This window comes from Choristoneura fumiferana, chromosome 9 (genome assembly GCF_025370935.1).
Source record: "Choristoneura fumiferana chromosome 9, NRCan_CFum_1, whole genome shotgun sequence".
Taxonomy (NCBI): domain Eukaryota; kingdom Metazoa; phylum Arthropoda; class Insecta; order Lepidoptera; family Tortricidae; genus Choristoneura; species Choristoneura fumiferana.
In genome coordinates this window covers 1149657-1172786 of record NC_133480.1, presented here as the reverse complement: position 1 = coordinate 1172786, position 23130 = coordinate 1149657, and the positions used below count along the sequence as shown (strand labels likewise).

At 40.7% G+C, this 23130-nt stretch overlaps 1 protein-coding gene across 6 annotated transcripts; it reads left to right on the top strand.

The window, feature by feature from the left end:
• The first annotated feature begins 26 nt into the window (after nucleotides 1-26).
• LOC141430916 (uncharacterized) lies at nucleotides 27-19252 on the top strand. Of its 6 annotated transcripts, none has more exons than XM_074091801.1 (12): nucleotides 27-94; nucleotides 188-489; nucleotides 9437-9499; nucleotides 10641-10807; nucleotides 11096-11216; nucleotides 11697-11818; nucleotides 13374-13594; nucleotides 14737-14872; nucleotides 15521-15655; nucleotides 16275-16446; nucleotides 16817-16903; nucleotides 18280-19252. In XM_074091801.1, exons 2-12 carry the CDS (start codon nucleotides 301-303, stop codon nucleotides 18370-18372), a joined length of 1506 nt encoding a protein of 501 aa, XP_073947902.1. In that variant the 5' UTR covers nucleotides 27-94; nucleotides 188-300; the 3' UTR covers nucleotides 18373-19252. The 6 variants fall into 6 exon arrangements, with proteins under 6 accessions (XP_073947902.1, XP_073947900.1, XP_073947901.1 ...); XM_074091800.1 differs by having other exon boundaries at nucleotides 41-94; nucleotides 173-489; XM_074091802.1 differs by having other exon boundaries at nucleotides 56-94; nucleotides 191-489.
• Nucleotides 19253-23130: the final 3878 nt, after the last annotated feature.

The following is a 23130-nucleotide window of genomic DNA, read 5'->3' as shown; positions in this document are numbered from 1 at the left end:
ACCCGACTGACAGCTGTCACTGTCACATCAAGCTCTGTCACGCACGGACGTCACTGCCAGGCCAGCAGGGCTACTATGAAACTCGAATTTCGAAGTTCGTATCGTACCGTCCCTCTCGCTCTCGTATTAAATAGTATAAGTGGCAGAGGGATCGCACGACACGAACTTCGAGTTCCGAGTTTCGTAGTAGCCCTGCAGCATTGGCACTTTAGCACAGCACACTCGTTTTGCAAATAAGGACTCAAGTGGACTCAGTGTGTCCTTAAGTTATATAACTTATAGTGTTTAGTATAGTGCGCGATGGGCTCGCATCATAGCCACGAGGGTGGTAAAGAGGAGAAGCAGGGAGGAGGCAGTGGGTTGAGCACACCTCGAGCGGGTTCCAGGCGGGGCACGATCACGTCGGTGCCCCGGTCGGGCTCCGGGGGCGACATCCAGGAGTCCGAGAAGCCGCAGCCCTCGATGGTGCCCGTGGAGAAGCTCGGCAAGGTGAGCTTGCTCCGTGGAGCGGAAAACTCCGTCGGTTCTCGTCACCTCGTGACGAAGGTCGATTTGTTTGCTTTGGTTTATATTGAGCTAAGTTTGTCGAGTGTCCGCGACAAATTTATTAATGTCTGCCATTATTTTCCGCCTCGTGATTGGCTGAGAATGACTGGATGTTTTCTAGAAATATTGATCTAGTGGGTCATCAAAAAGAAAATATTGGTAAGTGTTGATAAAAGTATCCACAGCTGTCTTGTCTATTTGCAGTGCTTTAAAATTAATGTTTGTAAACAAGCAAGGTAATCTTATTATATAATAAGATTGATAAGATTGTTGGAATGATTATTTCTATGATGTTTAACTGAACAATGATACTAGTTTTATTGAAAAAAAAACCTAAGTTCAAATGTTAAAAATTCATTTTGCCCCCTATCACGAAAAGGTTTTTTTCATGCAATTAAATTAATTCTATTACAGTGTCTTCAGCAATTTTACTGAACACCATTAATTACAGCGAAAAACTGTCACAAAAATTTAAATCGGGTTATATCAACGCTTGAAAGGAGAAATTGACTAAGCAACTGATTAAACTCAAGTCAATTTCTTCTTTCAAGCGTCAATATCTTTACTGTGTGCTAAGTTTCATCCAAAATCAGTCCAGCTGTTTTAGTGTGAATGAGTAACAAACATTCACATATACATACCTATGGAGAAGCTCTCACAAAGAGCATTTTATAATATTAATAGAACATTAAACTGGTCACTAATATTTGTATTTTTTTTTTATTTATTCTCAAAAAGAGGTACATAATTTTAGTTACATCACTAATTTCGCCAAACTATGACGTTTACTGGCGAATATTGCGCTCACTTTAGAACAATTGTACCCTACTTAATTAAAACTAAACTACTTAATGTTTTGCTTGCTTGTTATTAAGTTAGTATGTCCATTATGTTCAATCCCATTTATTGTCCTTTATAGACATGTCAATTTATTAGTAAACTAGCTTTTGCCCGCGGCTCCGTCTGGAAAATTCCATGGAAATTCCAGAATTCCACGGAATTCGGTTATCGCGTGCTGTGCATTTTTCCGGAATAAAAAGTAGCCTATGTCACCCTCGGGCCCATAAACTATCTCTATGCCAAAAATCACGTTGATCCGTCGCCTTGTTACGGCGTGAAAGACGGACAAACATACACACAAACACACACACACTTTCGCATTTATAATATAATATAAGTATGGATTGAATATTACCCTCATAATAAAAAAGTTGATTAGCACTTAACTTTAAATATAAATAATTATTTAAAGGAAAGGACCTGTAATACTTAAGTAAAATAAATACAGTTACATCATTTGAATACAAATGAGATGCTTTGTGCTCTCAGCCAGTGGCCGCAGCAGAGCCTTCCTAATGCTCCACCAATTAACACTGCCCATGACATAACACTTCATTCCGTTCAATTTATTTAGAGCTCTAACGTAATAGCATCAAGCAATATGTTTAAAATGAGAACTGTACCTACAACACTAACAGTAAGACGCAATTCTGCAAACAATTCCAAAAATATGAACCCACTGATTCATCCATTATTTCGAAATCCTACTTCCTACTTTACAAATTTAATTAATTCAATTAAATTTTGTGTTTGCTGGTTTATTTATATGAAGCATTATGATGCATAATGTTGGCTTGAGTTTATTATTGTTATTAGGGTCAATCAACTATTTTACCGACACTTCGGGCGTCTCCTGCGTTACCAAAATTGTCTCGGGCGTTACCAAAAAATCGTACTTCCAACAAGATATTTCACGGTTTAATAGGTTGACCTTACATAGGATGGCATGTATTCATGTACACCATCTATTAAATTACAGAAAAAACATGGTTACTTACAAAAATCTGCAATTGTTTGAAAAATGTCGCGGACAGATTAGTGTCGGTAAAAAAGTTGATTGGCCCATTACTCAAATAATGCAGAGATGGAGGGGTGACCTGCAAATTGAGTTGTTATTTAGCTTACTTAACCTTTTTTTGGCAAATCATTCATTTGATTGTTTTAACACGAAACAAATTATTTCAACTTGAAAGCAAAATTATTAACAACTGTCAAAAATAATAATGATTGCCATTCAGAGTGCATTCAGGTGATTTTCCACCGGCGAGGCGAGAAATTTATATGGCGGCCCGCGGCGGCTCGCGGCGGGCGCGCGAGAATGCATACAAATTTCAATTCTCGTCTCGCCTCGCCAGTGGAAAATCACCATTAGACAATTTTCCAGCGACTGGCCAGTCATAAGTGCAGACAGGACTAGTTATGAATATCACTGCACTTGTGTTTTTAGTTTTTTATTATGTTGGTTTAGTTCAGTCTATTTTTCAAACTAATTTAGATAAAATCTGTACTTATTATGATAGAGTAGTATGTCTGAGTGACTGACAGACAATGTACAGCCTAAACTAATACAATAGAGCTAGAGATTTCAATTTAAAATCAGGATGCAGGACCTAATTATATTAGGAAATTATTTATACCCTACCAGTGCTGGTTATGTAAGGGTCACCACACACAAGGCCACTGGCCACAATCACAAAACGCGGCAACCGGTATATTTTCCTGTAGTTTTCAATTTCATAAATTTTATATTTGTAGCATGCAGCGACCCTAAGATGATTATGTGTAGGAAAACAAGGGGCTCAATTAGATTGTTCTCTATATCTAAACTGAGTGTAAGCAAGGCAGTCAGCTCAATGACAAGACTACCAACAATAGGTGATGCTGATGAGTCATGTCCGAAATTAGTGCTCATGTGACCGACAAGCGGAGCAATGTATGTTAGCCCTTGAGATTGAGTCACAATGCCACAATCTCACGCATGAAATGAAAACAATGGAGATATTTAATTTAATTTAATTTGAACTGTGTGTGTAGATAATCTATGGTATGGTGGTTCTCTATGGATTACTTCCAAGGATGTTTGTTATTTTTAGAATTCTGTGCCTTGAACACCACAAAGCTCTAAACTACTCTAAAGGTTCATTTATAATCATCATCATCATCCCAGCCTATAACGTCCCACTGCTAAGCACGCACAGGCCCCCTCTCAGAATAAGAGGGCTTGGGTTGTAGTTCCCACGCAGGCCCAGTGCGGATTGGGAACTAAACACACACCATTGAATTGCTATTCCTGAACCTGCGCAAGGTTTACTCATGATTTTTTTCCTTCAGCGTAAAGCTCGCGGTAATTTCACTCATGAATTTCGAAAAACTAAAACTCAGCTTGAGAGGCCCTGGGTCAAACCGCCACCACAGCTTTTTTGCCACCAATGATTTTTAACGCATTGACTGCCACCTGACTTGCACAGGTGCCACCGACGCACATGTGCGTTCAAAATGTATGAAGTTCCGAAAGCGCATATATGCGTCGGTGATAGTGAATGCGTTAAAAAGGTTCATTACTTATATAAATATTTGAATCCCGAAAGCTATTTAATCTCAGGTATGCTTAAACCACCAAAACGACGTAGATCGCATGAATATAAAATTAGGCTAGTTTAGGTTGCATGACCCGCTTGCTCCTTTTCCTCCCGCTCACAATAAAAAAAAATGCTAAAAATTGCTGTCGGAAATTATAAACATTCAGTTTTGTACTGTACCCACCATATACAAAGGGTGCCAAGTGGGATTTAGGAATAAAGAGCTATTTTGCGAGATTCCCATTCTCAATCCCACGATGGAATAGAGCAGGGGGTCGTGAAGCCTCTTTAGGGGGTCGCGGAGCCCCTATTAGATGCTGGGAACACTACTTCAGTAATAACCTAACCAACGAAAGTTGGAAAATCCCCGACTTTATCACTTCAAAAGTTCAATAGTTCAAAAACGGCTGGACCGATTTTGATGAAATATGTCTAAGAACCATCGCTAAAAAACCTGCCTTCAAACGAAAACAAACCGCATTCAAATCGGCCCTCCCGTTTTAGAGCTACGGTGCCACAGACAGACATAATAGCGGTCAAACTTATAACACCCCTCTTTTTGCGTCGGGGGTTAAAATAAACGAAAAGTTTAGGTAAATGCGTCACAAAATCAAATACATGAAAGAAAAACAACGGGTAGGGGGTCGCGTAATATTTATTCATACTAAAGGAGTCGTGTCATAAAAAAGGTTGAAAAACACTGCAATAGAGTATCTGCGAAGCCCCAAACATAAAGGGCTGGTGACGTCGCGCAACCGGCGGAGACCCTTTTTAACCTCCGACGCAAAAAGAGGGGTGTTATAAGTTTGACCGCTATGTGTGTCTGTAGGTGTGTCTGTGGCTTCGTAGTTCTTAAACGGGTGGACCGATTTGAATGAGAATTGAGATAAATCCTCTAAGATTGCGTCTGCAGGGCTACTACGAAACTCGAAACTTGAAGTTCGTTTCGTGTCGTGCGGTCCCTCTCGCTCTCGTATTAAATAGTACAAGTGTCAGAGGGACCGCACGACACTAACTTCGAGTTTCGTAGTAGCCCCGCTGTCTCGGCCGCGCAATGAACTAATAAATAACACGCTTACATTCTTCGCCGTTTAAAATAAATCAAATTTCACTCCAGCCTTATTAGTGTATGCAGAGCCCTACCTCCTTGCCTGCCTGAGGGCCCACTCCGAAATTCGAAAGTCGATGTTCGTATCGTACCGTCCCTGTCACTCGTATCAAATAGTATAAGTGTCAGAGGACGGAACGTCACGAACTTCGATTTTAAAATTTCGCGGTAGCCCCGCTGCTTGCTTGCCTGGTTTCCTATTTGAAAGTAAATGGCACTGATTACGCTAATCGTCCGCTTATCTGTAATCTGTCAAGCTCAAGAACAGTTAATGGTTGGTAACCTATCGTATCGCGGCCAATCTGGCTGATTATGATGATTATTGTATGTCCGACACGCGTCCGCGATACTTGTGATTTGTTGTGTTTGTGATTTATTGTGGGGGGAAGAACAGAGAATAAGTTTTTGGTAAAAAAAAACATTTTTAATACAAGCTTTTTTTGCTGACTGTACTTGTATTGTCACCCAAACTACATTTGCATACCAAATTTCAAGTCGATGCCATTAACCGTTGAAGAGTACCGTCCTATGGAGACTATCCTGGCCAGACTACCAGGATGACACTACCAGATTATTGTATTGTCACGCAATTTACATAAGTATACCTACCAAATTTCAAGTCAATCCAACTACTGGAAGTTGGTCGAATTGAACATGCAAGATTTAATTACAGACTGACAGACAGACAACGGAACAGGGGAAACTAAATGAAAGCTTGTAATAAGGCGAGGCAATGGTCGAGAAGTCTTTCACTAACAGTACTATCCCATAATAACTTCTTGCTATCCCGGGAAATGAAATGAAATTGAGAAGTTCCCGCGGGACGCAAACCAGGTTGCGAGCTACATAGGTACCTAATTAATTGCCTTTGGTGGAGGCTCGCGCTAATATGAGATACTATGTCTATAAAAACAGATATGCTAACCAATTGTGTAAAGGTTATCGCATCACGTGATCTCGCGATCGACTTAAAAAGTCGCAAACGAATATTGCAATCTAATTAACAATTTAATGCCTTTACTTTACTCGGTTATTATTACACAACCTAGGCTTTAATGCTATAAAATTATTGCTGATTTACCTGAACAAGTAGACTACGACTAATCTGGTCGAAACGTCGAGGTAATTTTAACAATAATAACCATGAATTTTATTGCATTTTTCAATGTATTTTTTGGTTTGGGGCATAATGGCTCAGCCTCTAAATATATTGGGGCAAAATTGTACAAGCAAAAACCTTTCAATTACTTATAAAAATAAAACACGCTTTTATTCTCTGGTCTATCTGAATAGTAACAATCATTAAATAAATGGAGAATTGGAGAAAGCTGCGAAAGGATTTCAGGTTCGCCATAGTCGGCATCCAAGTGAGCAGGATCAAGAAAAGGAAGTCGGCTGCACCCACATGCAAGGTGCGCATTTATACTAATGTTATGAGTTATGAGGTAGCTGGCTGCCCCGGGTTCGTACAGGTGAATTCTTCATCTCATGATCTCGGCTTATATACGAGTACGTCACAATGCAAGGCACGGACCTCCTCTCAGAATTAGGCCGTAGTTCAAGGGCGTCGCCAAGAGGGGGCAGGGAGGGGCAGCTGTCCCCCCCCCCCTAGAGATTCTAAAAAAGTTGCCAAATGTAAAGCAACCAAACCAAAGTACCTACTACAAGTGAATGGCTTCATGTGCTCTCGTCTCGACTTTACCGACAATTCATACTTTTCTCATTCTCCATATAAACTCCCCCCCCCCCCCTGGACCATCGGCTGGCGACGCCCTTGCCGTAGTTCCCACACGGGGCCATTGCGGATGGGAAATTTCACACACACACCATTGAAATTCATCCCAGGTGCGTGCGGGTTTCGTTAAAATATTCACCTCGACGTTTCAGTCATATCGCAAATCCACATGACGCTCACATGACGCGAGGTCGCGTGGCTATTTGTTTTCAAGCGAGTAAGTAACTTGTCTTCATATTAAGCTGCATTATCACACGAGTAAAATCATCCGACTATAATATTCTAAGCATGAGAGACTAACAGCCTTATTCATAAAAAGTTAGAGCCTCCTTGAAGGCTCCTTGAAGGCCCGATGCTAAAAAACATGATTCATAAACGTCTGTTAGCGCTAATCAGTTGATCAAGGCTCTGCTAAAGTTAGAGGACCGTAGACCCTCCTTTATCTCCCTGCTAAGTCACAAAATGGCCGCCACAAGTTTGAACAGCTGACTTTGACAAGAGCAAAAAACCATACCGAAGATATTTATAGTGAAGGCAGGGCTACGCAAAGATTAAAAAAAAAACTGGAAAATTTATTTTCAGGAATTTGTATTTAAAAATCCTCTAAATTAGCAACAATAAATTAACAGTAAATATGAAAAAAAATAGGATGATTAACATAATTATGGCTTTTTGCACAACATAAACATGCGGATCGGAAATGGCGGGAAAACAAACATCTCGCTTTTTATTTTTTTTCCTGCTAATTTGCTGGCAGCAGTGATGCTGTCAATTTTTTTTTTAAATTATCGATTAGGCCATTTTTTGTCTTTGATTTGTCAAGGTGGCCAACATAACGCGTCTAATCCGTCTATCAGCAGCTCAACAACTAGCAGACTGCTAGCAAGCGTTTATGAATCATACTTCTTGACAACCGTCTATTAAGCTTAATCAGTCTGCTAAGTAACAGACCGATCAAACCTCAATTAAGGTTTTTTTATGAATAAGGCTGTAAGAGTTCAAAAACTAGACTTGTTTTTCCTTTCAATTTGTATGAAAGGTTTTTTACGCAGTCAGGTTTTATACTAGTTTTTTTCCCGCGCCTTCATCTGCCAAGATTTTGCTTATCGCTGTCCCTTGGGTACTATGCCATTTTCCGAAATAAAAACTCTCATGTCCTTCCCAGGATCTTAAACTGTCTCCATACCAAATTCCACCGAAATCGCTTCAGCTGTTTCAGCATGAAAGGGTATCTAATGGACTTGGTCATGAAACTACCGTGAGACTCACTCATATTAAATTATATTGTAACGGATAACTCACGTCTCAAACCGAGTTTAGCTCGACATGTTTCGGGCTATTTCGTAGACCTTCTTCTCAGGAGCACGCGACTCGGCGGCTGGTGTGCGTTTTGCGGCAGCCGCCGAGTCGCGTACTCCTGAGAAAAAGGGTCAGTGTGCGTGTTGCGGCAGCCGCCGAGTCGCATGCTCCTGAGAAGAAGGGCTACGAAATAGCCCGAAACATGTCGAGCTAAACTCGATTTAAGACGTGAGTTATCCGTTACAATATCATTTAATATGACTAAGAGTCACTTTCGCATTTATAATATCTACTAGAAAGATTAGTAAGGATAAAGCTGTTGTGTTTGTGTATCTAACCGATTTTCAAAAACATATCAGGCTACGCTTAGGTCGCACCCATCGTCCAATACGCATGTATCAATCATGATTTAGTTCCACGCAGATAATTAGCGGGCAACCTTGACGCCGCAAATATGCGGCGAGTGTCGGGCTATTTATAATTTGGTATCCGAGTGACAAGCCTGAAATCGTAGTTAGGCTCTGTGGCTGAAACAATGCCTGTACAGTCACCAGCACCAATGTCTGACAAAACAAAGCGTAAAAGCGTAAGCATATCTGATACGACTTTCTAGGGTTGTTAGGACATTTTAGATATTTTGCCAGATATGAATGGTGAGCTCGACTCTATTCTTACTACGGTTAGAACGCAGTCAGCAAACACTAATCAGTAATCCGGACGTCAGTTAGTAGCGGGCAAAGAGTATTGTAATGTATAGGAATGTAGCGGGGCGGGTAGAGACGCGGTGAGATCGTTAGTTTTACTTAAATCTCACTCCTCTGCATCATTAATCTTGATTGAATTGTTCCTTGATTTGTATTAGAAGAGCCCTAAATACCAACTCGCCACAGTTGTTGTTAGCCTTTGATAGTAATTTGTTTCCCCAATGAATGGAACGAAATAAAACAATGAAACGTATGACAAGCAGAAAAATGGCTTCTCAGTTTTAAATTTTTTAACTTCTATCGACTGGTATTCAAAAATAAATAAAATGGTTTAAATTTTTTTGAATTTCTTTTAGCATACTCTATAATAAATACATATACATTAAGCGTACATTAGCATATTTAATTAAGCAATGCAAGTGTTTCATAGATGTGCAACATCAACTAATAAACATAACATAGTCATTTGTATCTTTTATAGTTGACGAAATCATAAGCTTACTCAGACCAGTCTAGACAATGTCATAATAATTGAAGCCTGGGTTTGCAGAACTGTATAATAGTAAATTGTAATGTAATATAACCGAGCTACTTACGTGTATTAATGGAATGCTTTTGTTGACAGTTGTTGGCGCAAAGATCTCAAAAAGAAGATGGAGTTAATGGTGTTACAGAAAAATCTTTCACAGTGAGTATGTCACATTATTATTATTATTACTTTCAATTAAAATTATTAAAGACTCTTTATATTTAATGCGAGGTATATTACGTATTTCAAATAGACATTAGTATTGGATTCATTATCATCATCACGTCAGCCGAAAGACGTCCACTGCTGGACATAGGCCTCCCCCAAGGCTCTCCACTCAGACCGGTCTTGTGCTTTCCGCATCCAACGCGATCCCGCGATCTTAACCAGGCAGTATTGGCTTAACAGCTGACAACTTCGCTCGTTACCAATCAATTTTAGCATCGAATGGTCGTTCCTCTTAGCCAGTTTAGCTAACTATCAAACTCGGAAACATTACTTTCCTATTTTTTATTAATTTTACGGTTTCTCCTTTATACCCGTCCTTCACTCATAAAGGGTACTGGAAAAGGAGGTAACGGATTGAGCGTACTGGACAACAAGCTTATTCAGTGGAAGCTTGTAATGCAGTTCACCATTGCGAGTTAAACAGACACCGTACGCAGCTCGTAGTGGAAGGTGGATATTAGTGGGCATATTTTATTTTAAATTACACAGACACATGTACACCAATACAACTAAATCTCAATAGTAAAGCTGGTACCATAAGGTCGGGGTACTTTGGCCCTTGGGATTAACTCGGTCCAGAGGCCGTCCGTATTGCGTTGCCTAACGTTTCTGACGCTCGCGATCGCAATCAAATGACAGATTTCCCGAAACTGTCACTTGATTGTGATCGTGAGTGTCAGAAACGTGAGAAAATACGGCCTCCGGCTTAGTTATTGCTTTGAAAATATGGCTCTTTGCCATGTGGTTGGTGTTAATTGGTCGATCATGTTTTTATGTTTTTATTTTACGTTTATATAAATGTGGTATTCATATGGGTCAAAGTAACCCTCCAATGGGTCAAAGTGCCCCGAGCTTACGGTACTGGGAATTAAACTTAGTGCTATCATTCCATCAACCATGCTTTCCCATGTATCCACAGCAGAGCGGGCTAAAATATCTGACATATCTTACCGGCCCTAAGAATAGAGTCGTATCAGATATTTTGGCACGCTTTGTTGTGTCGGATAAAATACAATACAATGGTGAGTGTACACCGACCGTAGCGAGTTGTCACAACCGCCCCGTGTTGCAGAAGTACCTGTTCCCGATGTACCCGGAGCTGGCGCACCAGTTCTACGCGTACGTGCACCGCGTCGGCAAGTGCAAGAACAAACACATCCCGCTGGCCGTGTTCCGCGCACAGTGCGAGCGCGTGCTGGCGCTGCTGGATGACGCCGCCATCATCGAGACCTACGTCAGGTGAGCGCAGCCCCGGCCCGAGGGCGGGCCCGGCAGCGAGGGTAGGGAGCGCTAGCAGCTGTACGCGCCTTGCAAAAACCTTAATTGAACCAAAAAAACCGAGGGGCAAAAATATACACACCCGCCACCAGCAGCAGCACGGCAGGCAGCACTACCTCTGCCTGCCCTCACTGCACGCCGCAGCCGTTACAATATTTCCTCTTTGTCTTGCGTTATTGAAGTGCGTAGTTTTAGTAAATCAGTAGCTTACCTTTCAAGCTGATAATTATTGCTTGTCTCTATGTGCAGGATGTTCTCAGTGGAGGAAGAAGAGGGCAGCGTGTCGCCGGCAGCGCTGCGCGCGCTTCTATACACGAGCTACAAGCTCAGTATGGACCACTACCCTGATGGCCCTCAGACCTGTCTAGCGGTAAGAGCCTTATTACAAAACAACTTACTGATACAGATAAAGCCATGAAACGGCTTAGGTCCGACCGAATTTGCTGTTTTTACATCAGCCATAGTATGAATGAAGTACCGGAGATGATATTTTAGCTTGATAATTGTTCAGTATATTATATAGGCTAATTACAAAACAAATTTTAAATTTGGTGTACTAATATTTCAAATTAAAAAAAAAAATGTAACGTATCACAAGAAAAAATATTTTCCGTTAACCATTTTATTTTTTCAGATGAAATTGGGCTTAATATCTTATTAGCCTTTACATCCTGTAAAATGTAGAATTATGAGTATGGTCATTACCATGTGTGGTTTATTAAGGAATGGCATTATAGCTCTTACGAAACGATGGTCGGATCCCGACTCTCTAAGTCTCTAAGTGCTATCTTACGACACGTATATGTTTATTGACCTCTACAATTTTAGGCAAGTGCGTTTACGTTTTCAGATAAACAAAGTACTGAACTCGGTCGTCAACGGCTGCTTCAACAAGAAGGACTCTCACTCGGTCGGCTTCGTGGTGCGCTGGCTCGACCAACATTGCCACCGACTCATATTCCCGGTCCACAGGTAAGCTTTACATACACATACCAATAGATAGATCACTTCAGCAGTTAGACTACTTTCTTCCAAGCGTTTGATAATTTTAACTTTAATATTGACCGAGGGAACATACAATTTGCTAGTAACTAACTTAGGTGTAATTTTTTTTTACTCACCCATTGGTCATGGGCTTTCGCCTAAAATAAACGCTTAGTGTTATTTCATTTCATTACGTGTTAACGACAGTGGTGGGGACGTATTCAATTTTATGGAAAACAGCATTCACTAGTGCCCTAGCCCCCATGTGTTGTGTTACACAAAGTACAGTCAGCGTCATATAGTACGTAGCAGTCAGCATCACCAAATACTTGGAAACATACAAAATAGTCATTACCAGTGAATCAGTCAAAGCGGTCAAATTGTTCGAGACATCCATCGTGTACAAATATAGTGGAGCATGCACGTCGCCAAATACTTTATAACATTCAAGCCGACATTATACCGTAGCAGCCAAAGTATCCAAAAGTATGGGACACCGCAGGAAACTTGACTTTATTACATACCGTGTAAGGTCCAATGATCCAGTTAGCTATAGTCCTCTTTAATATAATGTGAATGGTGTTCCATTTTCAGTCTCTTGGTGCAAAATGCACATGTCATTACCTTTTTCATTAAATAAAAACTCTTTTATAATGTAATTATACTGGCCAATTCAAGCCATATTAAAAGGAAATCCGTTAATCCGGAATTCTGACAATGTAAATAAAAATGTGAAAAAAGCCGTCTGGCTCCAAATGAAAGAGACGGAACGATCACTGACAAGTTGGTACTCTTTTCGGTGATTGTCAAAAACAAAAAGTAGAATCTGACGTGTTAATTCGCACTCAACACGAGATTAAACCTTAAACCTTTTATATAAAGCTCAGTTTTCTAGTGTGTCCCATACTTTTGGATATTATGGCTGCTACGCTACCAGTGGTGATGTGCGTGCTCCGATTTATTTGTACGCGATGGATGTCCTGAGCAATTTGATCGCCTTGATTGGGTCAATGTTAATGACTATTTGTATGTTTCCAAGTATTTGGTGATCTTGACTGCTACGTACTATATGACGCTGACTGTACTTCAAATGACGCACTGTTTGTATGAATTTACCCCATGGATTGAATCGAGTTGCCCCAAGGTGTGCATCAGTTTGCCCCGCAATGATAGTTTACTAAAATGTAACGCGATTGTTGAGAACAACTCGCCTGTTAATTTTGAAAGTACTTTATGTAATTTTTAACCAAATTCAAAATAAAAGTTTCTCAATTTGCTTGTATTTTTGTTTATTTGTTATCTCTGAGCTCCTTCATTTACAAACCGACTTGGAAAATTCTTTTTTTGTTCAGGAGAGTATACTTCACTAAAGTACCACCCCCAAAGAAATTCTTAGAAAACTTTTTTTTTGTTAAAATTTTTCTTAGTTATCTCAAAGGAAAATAAATAAGGCAAAGTGATTTTGATGGCTGTTTGTGAGAAAAGATTTACTGTCAGTGGAGGCTGGATCAGTCTAGATGAAATTCCGTGTTGCGTTTTGTAGGTACTGCGTGCACATGCTAGCGACGCGGCACCGCGACATCTCAGCGCACGTGGAGTCGGACGGATCGGGCGCCGGGCTGGAGCTGGCGACGCCGGTGCTGGAGCGCGCGCGCGCCGGCGGCGGCGACCTGCTGCCCGCGTCCGGCGCCTGGCTGCTGGCCGGCACGGCGCCGCCGCTCTACTCGCGCCCGCTGCAGCCGCCCGCGCCGCCGCCGGCACACGGTAACACCTATTCTATTATCCAGTGGTCAAGAAAGGCGAAATAAACAAACATCCTTTTAAAAATGGTTCACTAATTAATTAAACTTTGATGACGTCGCCTCTTTAGCACGTAAAGGAACGGCCACACCGCTGCTTAAAAAAATCGTGACGGTACGGAATCTCAGTGACGCATCGTATGCGCACCGTTTTTATCGCATGCTCTCCACACCGTTGCTTAAAATATGGAATCGCAGTGACGTGCCGTAAACGTCAGGACTCTACGAACAAAAGTCGTGACGCTTACGGCACATCACTGCTATTCAGCACCGTTTGCGTATTTTTAAGCAGCGGTGTGGCCGCTCCTTTATACTTTCGACATCCTGTGGGCGTCGTTGAAACCGGCTGAAAGATAATACCAGAAGGTGGGCAGCACCGTCTTCTTGGCAACCTTACATCCTATACTGCGCTTGCCAACCCCGATCTCGTGACGGGGCAGGCTTATGTTCAATGGTGGACGTCCCACGACTGATATGATGATGATGATAGCTTTTAACATTGACTAAAGAAGAGAGAAACTCGTAATCGGTAATACAGTGCTGCCTCCCACTCTCGCATCAGATTATTTAATACCCCTTACTCCATGGGGAAGAATGGGTCCGTCGTATTGTAAACCGTATCATATTCTATTATTGTTGACGACCGGGTAGCCCAGTGGTTATAGAACCTGACGACGAAGTTTGATTCTCGGTCGGGGCAGATATTTATATGAATAATACGAGTTTTTGCTCTCGAGTCTTGGGTGTTTAATATGTATTTAAGTATGTTTTATCTATATAAGTATTTCTATCCATTGCCTAGTAGTACCCATAGTACAAACTGTGCTTAGCCTGGGACTAGGTTAATTGGTGTAATTTATCCCATGATATCATCTATCTATCTATCTAATACCATTATATGTTATTTATAAATATAATTAGAATCTCGGAAACGACTCCAACGATTTCGATGAAATTTAACAAACGATCTACGAGTAGCTTGTTCCTTTCTCTGGGAAAACGCTTATTATCGAGATTTAGCCCGAGCTTTGGTCGGTCGCCGGTCGCCGGTCGCCGGTCGCCGGTCGCCCTGGTACTTTATCATTAAGTCCGTTCGTGCGCGCGCAGGCGGCGGCACGCTGGCGTCGACGGCGTGGCTGGCGCGGCTGGTGTGCGCGCTGCCGTCGCACTGGGTGCCGCTCTACGCGTCGCGCGAACACGGCCAAGGGGCCAACCGCTTCCTTCACCACACGCTCCATTACCGGTAACTCTAACCGTACACTCTGTCAGCAGGCAACAGACAACAGACCACTGACGACCGACAAACCGACAAAAGTTACATCCAAAAATATTATTTACAAATCTTGCATTCGAAACTCCAATAGAACAAAGTTCTTTAAAGGTACTGTTATGCTAGTTAATAGTATAATTGGACGTAGTTGTGCAAACAGGAACCAACCCACACCTCCCCCCAAAGTTTAGATAAGTATGCAACAAGTTACTAAAATGCACCTTTTATCAACTCGATTTACGATGTGCTCGTATTGAGCATGCTTATTAGTTACATGCTAGTTAATAAACCGCCTCATGAGAACTGAAAAATGTTCGTCATTGAACGTTTTTCATTGGATCTCACCCATGTTACGTTACCATCTTAAAGTAATACCTCAACAAAGTGCGAACGCCAAATGTGACTTGAAACACTAAAATCTCAAAACAAACTCAATATCACGAACAAAACATACGAATGAATAAATACGCACAGCAAAATTCACGGTGAACTGTATAAAGTAAAATTTTGCGAAATATAATCATACATAACTAATTAAAGTGAGTTTGTTCTGTGTTAGCATTATTATCTGAAAAATAAAGTGCATGTAGAGCCAGTAACAACAACAAATCATTGTTTCAGAGGACCAACATTAGTAGTAGTGGCGGCGGGCGGCGGCGACGATTTGGTGGTGGTGGTGGCGTGTCCCCAGGAGTGGCGCGAGACGCACACCTACTGGGGCGGGCCCGACTGTGCGCTGTTCCAGCTGTTTCCCACGTGAGTACCGCGCTATCGAACCATACATTGCACCATGCCACTTGGCAAGGACGGTGACGTATCCTCAGGATTTGACCGAGACGCATGCCTATTCCAACTTTTCTCCCATCCATAGGCCCACAGAACTAATAATATGAGTTTTAGACTAATAGCAACAGTCCATATATTCCACGGCGCACTTTCAGCGCTCTCCAGAATCATCCGTTTGAATATTGGCTCCACTTCTTGATCCAGGATCAACTTAGCCAGCAATTGAATCATTTGCCATTCTGTGATGTATTATTCTGCTCTAAAATTATCTCAATCAGACGGCGAATTAATGGTCAGTAACCATGACGCTAGAGGTGCCGGATTCAAATCCCGCTAGCAGCAGCTTGTATGGCTTGCTGCTAGGGGCAGCAACTCGTATGATAAATATGAAGGATGTACTTGAGTGATGGATGTTTTATTCATAATATGTTTATCTGTTGCCCAGTACCCAGTATCACTCTTCCCTGCATTATGTCAATCTACCCAAGTTACATTTGCGGGGTTGTAGGCTACAGCAAAATTGCCTCTCGATTGCACTGCCCCACAAGTGTGGACTGTGCGCCTGAGCTGTAACCGCCCCTGTCGGCAGGTTCCTGGTGGTGGAGCAGGCGGCCAAGATGCTGTACCTGAACACGTCCATCCGCGGCTACCCGCTGGGGCTGCGCGCCGGCAGCGACCCGCGCAAGCCGCTGCTGGCCATCGACGACGGCTTCGACAAGATGACCTTCAACAGCGTGCCCTACACGCTGGGGGCGATCGAGGTCCGTTGCTGGAACCATTTACTGTCCGTGTTCGATTAATTACTACTATACTCCGTGTTTTGAGCCGTTTGCATTGAGTAGTAAAACCATTGTTTTTTATGGAATTGTTACTCGCTGTTACTTATTGTGACATGATGTACATGACAGGTTTCCCAAGTCTGATATATGCATAATATGCTAAACTAAAAAATAAAATACCACAAATACCACATGTTCAATTTTGCCCCACAAGTTAATTTTGCCCCACGAGTTAATTTTGCCCGACATGTTTAATTTGTTCCCAAATTGTTCAATCTTGCCCCACAAGTTTAGATTTGCACGGCATGTATAGTTTTTCCCCACATGTTCAGTTTTGCCCCTTGTCACTCAGGTGTGGGGTTGCGGTGACCAGGCGTCGCGGGAAAGCCAGATGGAAGTCAAGAAGTGGCAAGTCAAGGAGGCCGAGCGGCAACGACAGGTAACACACCGCCTTCCACATTTATTTATTTATTTATTTGATTCCGTACAATTACATATTGTAAACAACACAAAGGAAATTAACATACATAAACGGAAGCAATACAGTGTCTACAATACAATTACAATTGACAAGATTTCATATTTTTAAGACTATAATTTGATTCGTTCTCTGTATTCTGTTTGGAAAGAGAAAGACGCTGATATTTTTAAAATTTCGCTACGATTATTAATTAATTTATTACAATTTTTTTAAGATGTGCTTATTCTAAAAGGGCTTAACTCCAAAACTACCACACAATAGATCCATTACTTTTGTCTAGTCTCTATTAAAAAAAAGATCACGTAAATCTAATACGTCAAATTTATGACAGCTCTTTTTTCTGTTGAAAAAGGCAACGGAAACGTGTCTATTCTGTGGTAGTGTTGGCAAATTCAGATATATTTTTTACATTTTTTGTATTACTTAAATATGGAGAAATAAATTATATTAAATATTTTCCCATGTTCAGGAGGCAAAACTCTTTCGATTCCTGTAGTAATTTACAGGTGTTAAAAAAATGAAATCTTGTCAATTGCACTCAACATTCAAGGACACAAATTTTTAAACAAAACATAACTATCATCTAGAATTTAAAAAAAATTGCTCATATAATACACTAATAAGTAAAACGTAAACAAGATGTCTGATACGTCCTACCGCTGGACGACAGGGCTAATAATTCTGTATTTTATTGATTACTAATGTTTACCCGCGGCTCCGCGCGCGTATATCATCAGGTCCAGCAGCTGAATTGAAATACCGGGATTTTTAAAAATTCCCTTGGGAATTCACGAGGATTGAATCGTTGTTTTCATTGACGTTACATTAAAAACAATCATGGTCATATTTCATGACTCTAAACCCAGCGGTTGTTGTTTCGAGATTTTATATCTATGCCGTGGGAATATCGGAAGAAAAATTAGGCTATGTGTTATTCCAGATGTCCAGATGTCTACCTACATACCAAATTTCATGACTTTAAGCCCAGCGGTTGTTATTTAGAGATTTTATCCCTATCCCGTGGGAATATCGGGATAAAAAGTATCCTATGTTTTAATCCAGGTTATAAACTAACTTTTTGCCAAATTTCATCAGAAGTAACAAACATACTCACACACTCACAAACACACTAACTCACACACTCACAAACTTTCTCATTTATAATATTAGTAGGAAGTAGGATAGTAGGAAGGATTTATAGCTTTGATTCGTTGATTGCGTCAGGAAAGAGCTACGCAGCAGTCGCATTGCAAATGGTAGGTAGCCTTATCTAGTCGCTCGAATGATCCCCCCCCCCCACCCCCTTAGGTACAGTGTCGTGCGTTGTATTCCAGGTGAAGCTATCAGCAGCGGATTGGATCGAGCATCCCGACCGGTACCTACTCGAGCTGGCGGGCCGGCCGCAGTACAACAACTCGGCCAAGTAACCGCGCCACCGGCTGCCGGCTGCCGGCTGACACCAGCTGCCAGCTGCCAGCTGCCAGCTGCCAGCTGCCAGCTGCCACCGACACACACCAGCGGTAACACTGTTGTGAATGAATGAAGCCGCAGGTGACTTCATAGCGCACTGCGTAAAATATTGGGGAAGTTGTATACACCATTGGCCTTACCACAAACAAAAACTTGAACATCTTAAGACATGCCTTAACGCGTTCACCGCCGACGCATATATGCGTTTTTGGAACTCCCCCCCAGTGCCGCTGTCATAATTATTCATACATTTTGAACGCACATGCGTCGGCGGCACCTGTGGTCAGTCAAGTCAAGTCAGGTGGCAGTGGATGCGTTAAAGTACTGTTAAAATGGAACTGTTGCGATTTTTTTCGCACTTGCTTTGTTACAAGATGGCCGGATGGGAGTGTTGCCCTGGATAATTATCAAGTTAACCATCTGGATAATTATCCAGTGCAACCCTGCTGTGCAGTCGTCGTCCGGTCTTAATCTTGATAATTATCAACGATAATTACGGACTGATTATTAATCATAAAGAACGTCTATTCCTGAGTGTGATATTATTCGTAAATTCTCTAGTCGTGTGTATCCGAACACGTGATCGTAAAACGTAATTAATGTATAAAATACTTTTTCACACCTCTCCTTCAGAAAAGTAACTTTTCCACCCTGATGAGAGGGAGCAAAGTGCAACTTTTCTGTTCAAGGCTTTTCTAAGTGTTTTATTGCAAATGCCATTTTTTGAAGTTGATAATTGTAAAGCCACGCCATTTTCTATGCTGGTTGTTCATTAATAATATTTAGAATAATTTTTTTCAAGTTTCGTAATGCTCGGTGTGAAAAGTTGTATGAGCGACTCGGGAGCAAAATTATTTTCATCTTGGGCGTTGAATCCTTCATTACGCTCAGGATTCTACTTTAGAATTCCTTCGCTACATTCGGGATTCAATGTACGCCCTCGCCGTAAATACACCATTTTGCTCCCTTGTGACACAATATATATTATATTTGTTATTATGTTGTTGTTATATTTGATTATTATCAAGATTGTTTTTTTGGAATCTCTTTGCATTTTTTATTTCAATTCCAAATTTTTTGCTACTTCTACGATCATCCCTAAGTGGCTAAATAAGAAAAAACACAAGCTGAGACATGAGGTGCATAGGAGAAATTCGTGTCTGTATCGTTGTCCAGCGGTGGTGTAGCGGTATAGCACGGAATGCCGAGGACCTGGGTTCGATTCCCAGCGCTGGTCTTATTTTTCTGGTTTTTCTGTGCATCTATATTTCAGTTTGTATTTTCGATACCCAATAATCGTCGGATAGTTATCAATCATCTTCATAATTTACTAACCACTGGTTAGAGAACCTGACAAAGAAACTTGAGGTCCCGGGTTCTATCCCCGGCTGGGGCAGATATTAGCATGAAAAATAAGAATGCTTGTTTTCGTTATATTTTAAATATTTATCTTATCTAATTTATTGAATCAGGCGTTACTTTGCGGAGGTCCATATCAATGAACTAAAATAATTTCCTTGCTCACCCGCGACCTTACGATAGCTAAGCTTATGCAAAATATGCGTGTTCATGCAGTTCCTCCACCTCCACACTGTAAGAACACACACAAATCACACAAACCCATCTATCACCACCACCACACTACACTGACGCGTTTCGAACTCAACCAGAGCTCATCTTCAGAGTGACATAGGTGAGTATCGTAAGGTCGCGGGTGAGCAAGGAAATTATTTTAGTTCATTTATCTTATCTACCTATTCAAGTATGTTTATCCGTTGCCTAGTCACAAACTTTGCTTTCCTTGCACTAGGTCGAATGGTGGTTATTTATTAAAGTGATGAAAATAGCGAAACAAGTTCGAAATAACGGCAATAGTACCATTAAAGGCAACAGCGAAAGAACTTTCGAATGATTTAAAATTGTACGCTGCGTGCGCCGGCGCCGGCGCGCGGAGTTGTTGGTAATGCCAGCACAAACAATATTAATTTATTATTTATATTATACAACTCAGTACCCTGTTGAGTTAATAAGTATAAGCTTAGAACTGTACAGTTCTAGTGGTAAATGTATCGCCGTCGTATTTTGTCGCATAATTTCCTATTTACCTGTCTTTCTCAATTAGCTTCCGTTAACTTCAAAAGTTATATAAATACGAACTTTTTCGACAAAATACGATGGCAATACATTATTCGTATATCTGTAATACACATTGTCCCGAAATATGACGTTTCTCTTAATACCTACTTCAAAGAAGCACTATCTCAAAAGACTTCCCAATAAGTGCTCTTATACATATTCATATGATACAGTCAAGGGCAAAGATATCGACACGGCCAAACTTGCTAAAATATGTATACACAACCTTAATGTTAAGTGCATAAGTGTATACATATATGTTTGTAACTTTGGCCGTGTCGATATCTTTGCCCTTGTACACTATATTCAAAATTGTAATTTTTTTCCCAGAAATTGCATTTTATTAAATGTAAATTACGCTTTTTCTTTTAATACAGTGTACTTTCACAATTTTCCATTTATTTTTGCATATTTCTGTTTTTCTTCAGACATGTTAGTTGAGGGTAAGCGGTAGAAATCTTTTAAAGGGATAAGCTCGCCTTTGTACGTGTACGTGTCAATGAGGGCTATCGCGTATGAATTCGCCGCTAGAGGCGCTAGTGTAGCGTGAGGTCTCCGAAATGTCAAATCTCATAGTTTTTGAGTGAGCTACGCGGGTTTATTTATAATTTGAATAATTTTGTGAATATTTGCAATATCTGTAATTAATTATAGCAAATATGTGTTCCGGACAATGAATGTCTGTGTTTTTTGACAGTTTTGTCTTTCGGAAACCTTTGTCTTCCCTTTTTTCCGAACAAAACGGGGACTATGGAACACTGTGGCATGCTCGATATTTTTATGGTACGGTTTTAAGGTGTATTAAATATGATTTTAATCTAAACTTGTTTTCACGCCCGTAGTAATAGACTTTGAAAGCCATACTTAAAAACCTCACGCAACAGTGCGCCATCTAGTGAGACAAAAAACGATAGCCCTCATTGTGATTTTATTCTTTACATACAATTTGGGATATGTACTTTTTGGACAAGCATAATAATATGTTGAAAATAGCCTGAATGGCTTCGAGAAAAGTATGGTACGGCCGTGCCTTTGTTTTTGTTTTGCTCGACTTGGCGGGGGCACTGCCGTGCCCCGAGATGTTTTTGGTGTAGAATCTACACTGTATTTAAGAGGTATGCACATTAAATTTTGAGAATATCACATTTCGGCAAAGTGTTTTATAATTCTAAGCCATATTTAGCGCAGTGGCGTTTAGAAACAAATGGAATGGTGAAAAGAGAAGCGGCCTAAGTAATATCGGACTGCGTTCTGATATAATAAATATTAGTAAAAGCAAAGTTGAAACTTGTGCTTTTAAATGCTTTGAAAAACAATGTGTCCTGCGCTGTGTAATAACTGAAACCGACCAGCAAAGTATTAACAACACATTTACAGCACTTTTCTGCTTATTGTTTTTTTACTGATATTAACTAAGTTTAAGACCGTCTGGCCACTTTGAGGTTAGCTTAAGAATTTAAAAGTTCTCATTCATGCCAAATTATATGGTGGATCTGTAGGTTCGTAGTCAGACGTTTTAATAAGTTTGGGCTAAAATGGACGATAGTCATATAATTGTAAATAGATAGTTTGCTCAAGAAAATGATTCCATTTGGGCTTAAGTTAGCGGCTTACGGTTGTTTGGAGGTGTTGTGGGTGTCGCAGGGATGTTGTGAACATTGCTAACCTTGCAGCAACCATATCTGACACAAAAAACGTGCATAAATATCTGTTGCTACTCTATTTCTGTCTGGGGCTGCTAGGACGTGTCAGACATTATAATATAATGTGTCAGATATTTCTGCACGCTCCGCTGTGGCAAATATTAATGCAGGTGATTGTACCCGGGCTAACTCGACAACTATTGTCCGACCGAAGTTTTGGTTTCGGCCAGTATCGGCCTAAAAATCATGTTTAGACCGAAACTATAATCAGAACCACATCAGAACCGAACCTTCGGCAAAAGAACATGTTTCGGTCGGACACTATCGAAAATACGCGTTTTCTTATCCACACTTGAAAATGGTAACAGTGTTGTCTGAGAATTTAATTTGTTTTTCTCAAAAATGACCGTAAAAGTTGACATTATTCTTTACATATCAGAAGGTGAAGTGCATAGTTTATGGTCAGCGAAAAATTAAAAAGTTAAAAAGATTGCAGGCGCGCTAGCTCGACAATAATGAATTAGCGCGCCTGCAATCAGTCACTTTTTTTAAAAAAGTTAAAAAGGCCATAGAAAAGTTGGCACAAGTCGTATACAGCCAAGTCTAATGGCCTTGTATCAGATATTTTGTTGGAACTCCGGACTTTTTCTATTGGGTCTGAAATAGCTGTGTGTGTTCGGTGGAAAATACACCTGCAGTTATTTTAATGAAAAAAGAAGGGAAAGCATAAGAAAAAATATTGGAATAAAATAAATTTTATAATATATTTTCAGAAAAAGTTTATTCTATTTCAGAATTATTCACCATTTTTGAGAAAACTTTATATTAGTCTCGGCTGGAATAGCAATTGCTGCTTCGTATTAGTTAAACGGACTCGCAAGCTCGTCCGTTTAATACTCATACTCAGCCAGCAATTGCCTACTTCCAGGTCACGAC

What these genes read in the sequence shown, in the direction of transcription:
- LOC141430916 (XM_074091801.1), top strand. Translation starts at nt 301, where the DNA reads ATGGGCTCGCATCATAGCCACGAGGGTGGTAAAGAGGAGAAGCAGGGA. An exon ending in ACACGCTGGGGGCGATCGAG is followed by an intron (nt 16,447 to 16,816) that starts GTCCGTTGCTGG and finishes CTTGTCACTCAG; the next exon opens with GTGTGGGGTTGCGGTGACCA. An exon ending in AGGCCGAGCGGCAACGACAG is followed by an intron (nt 16,904 to 18,279) that starts GTAACACACCGC and finishes GTTGTATTCCAG; the next exon opens with GTGAAGCTATCAGCAGCGGA.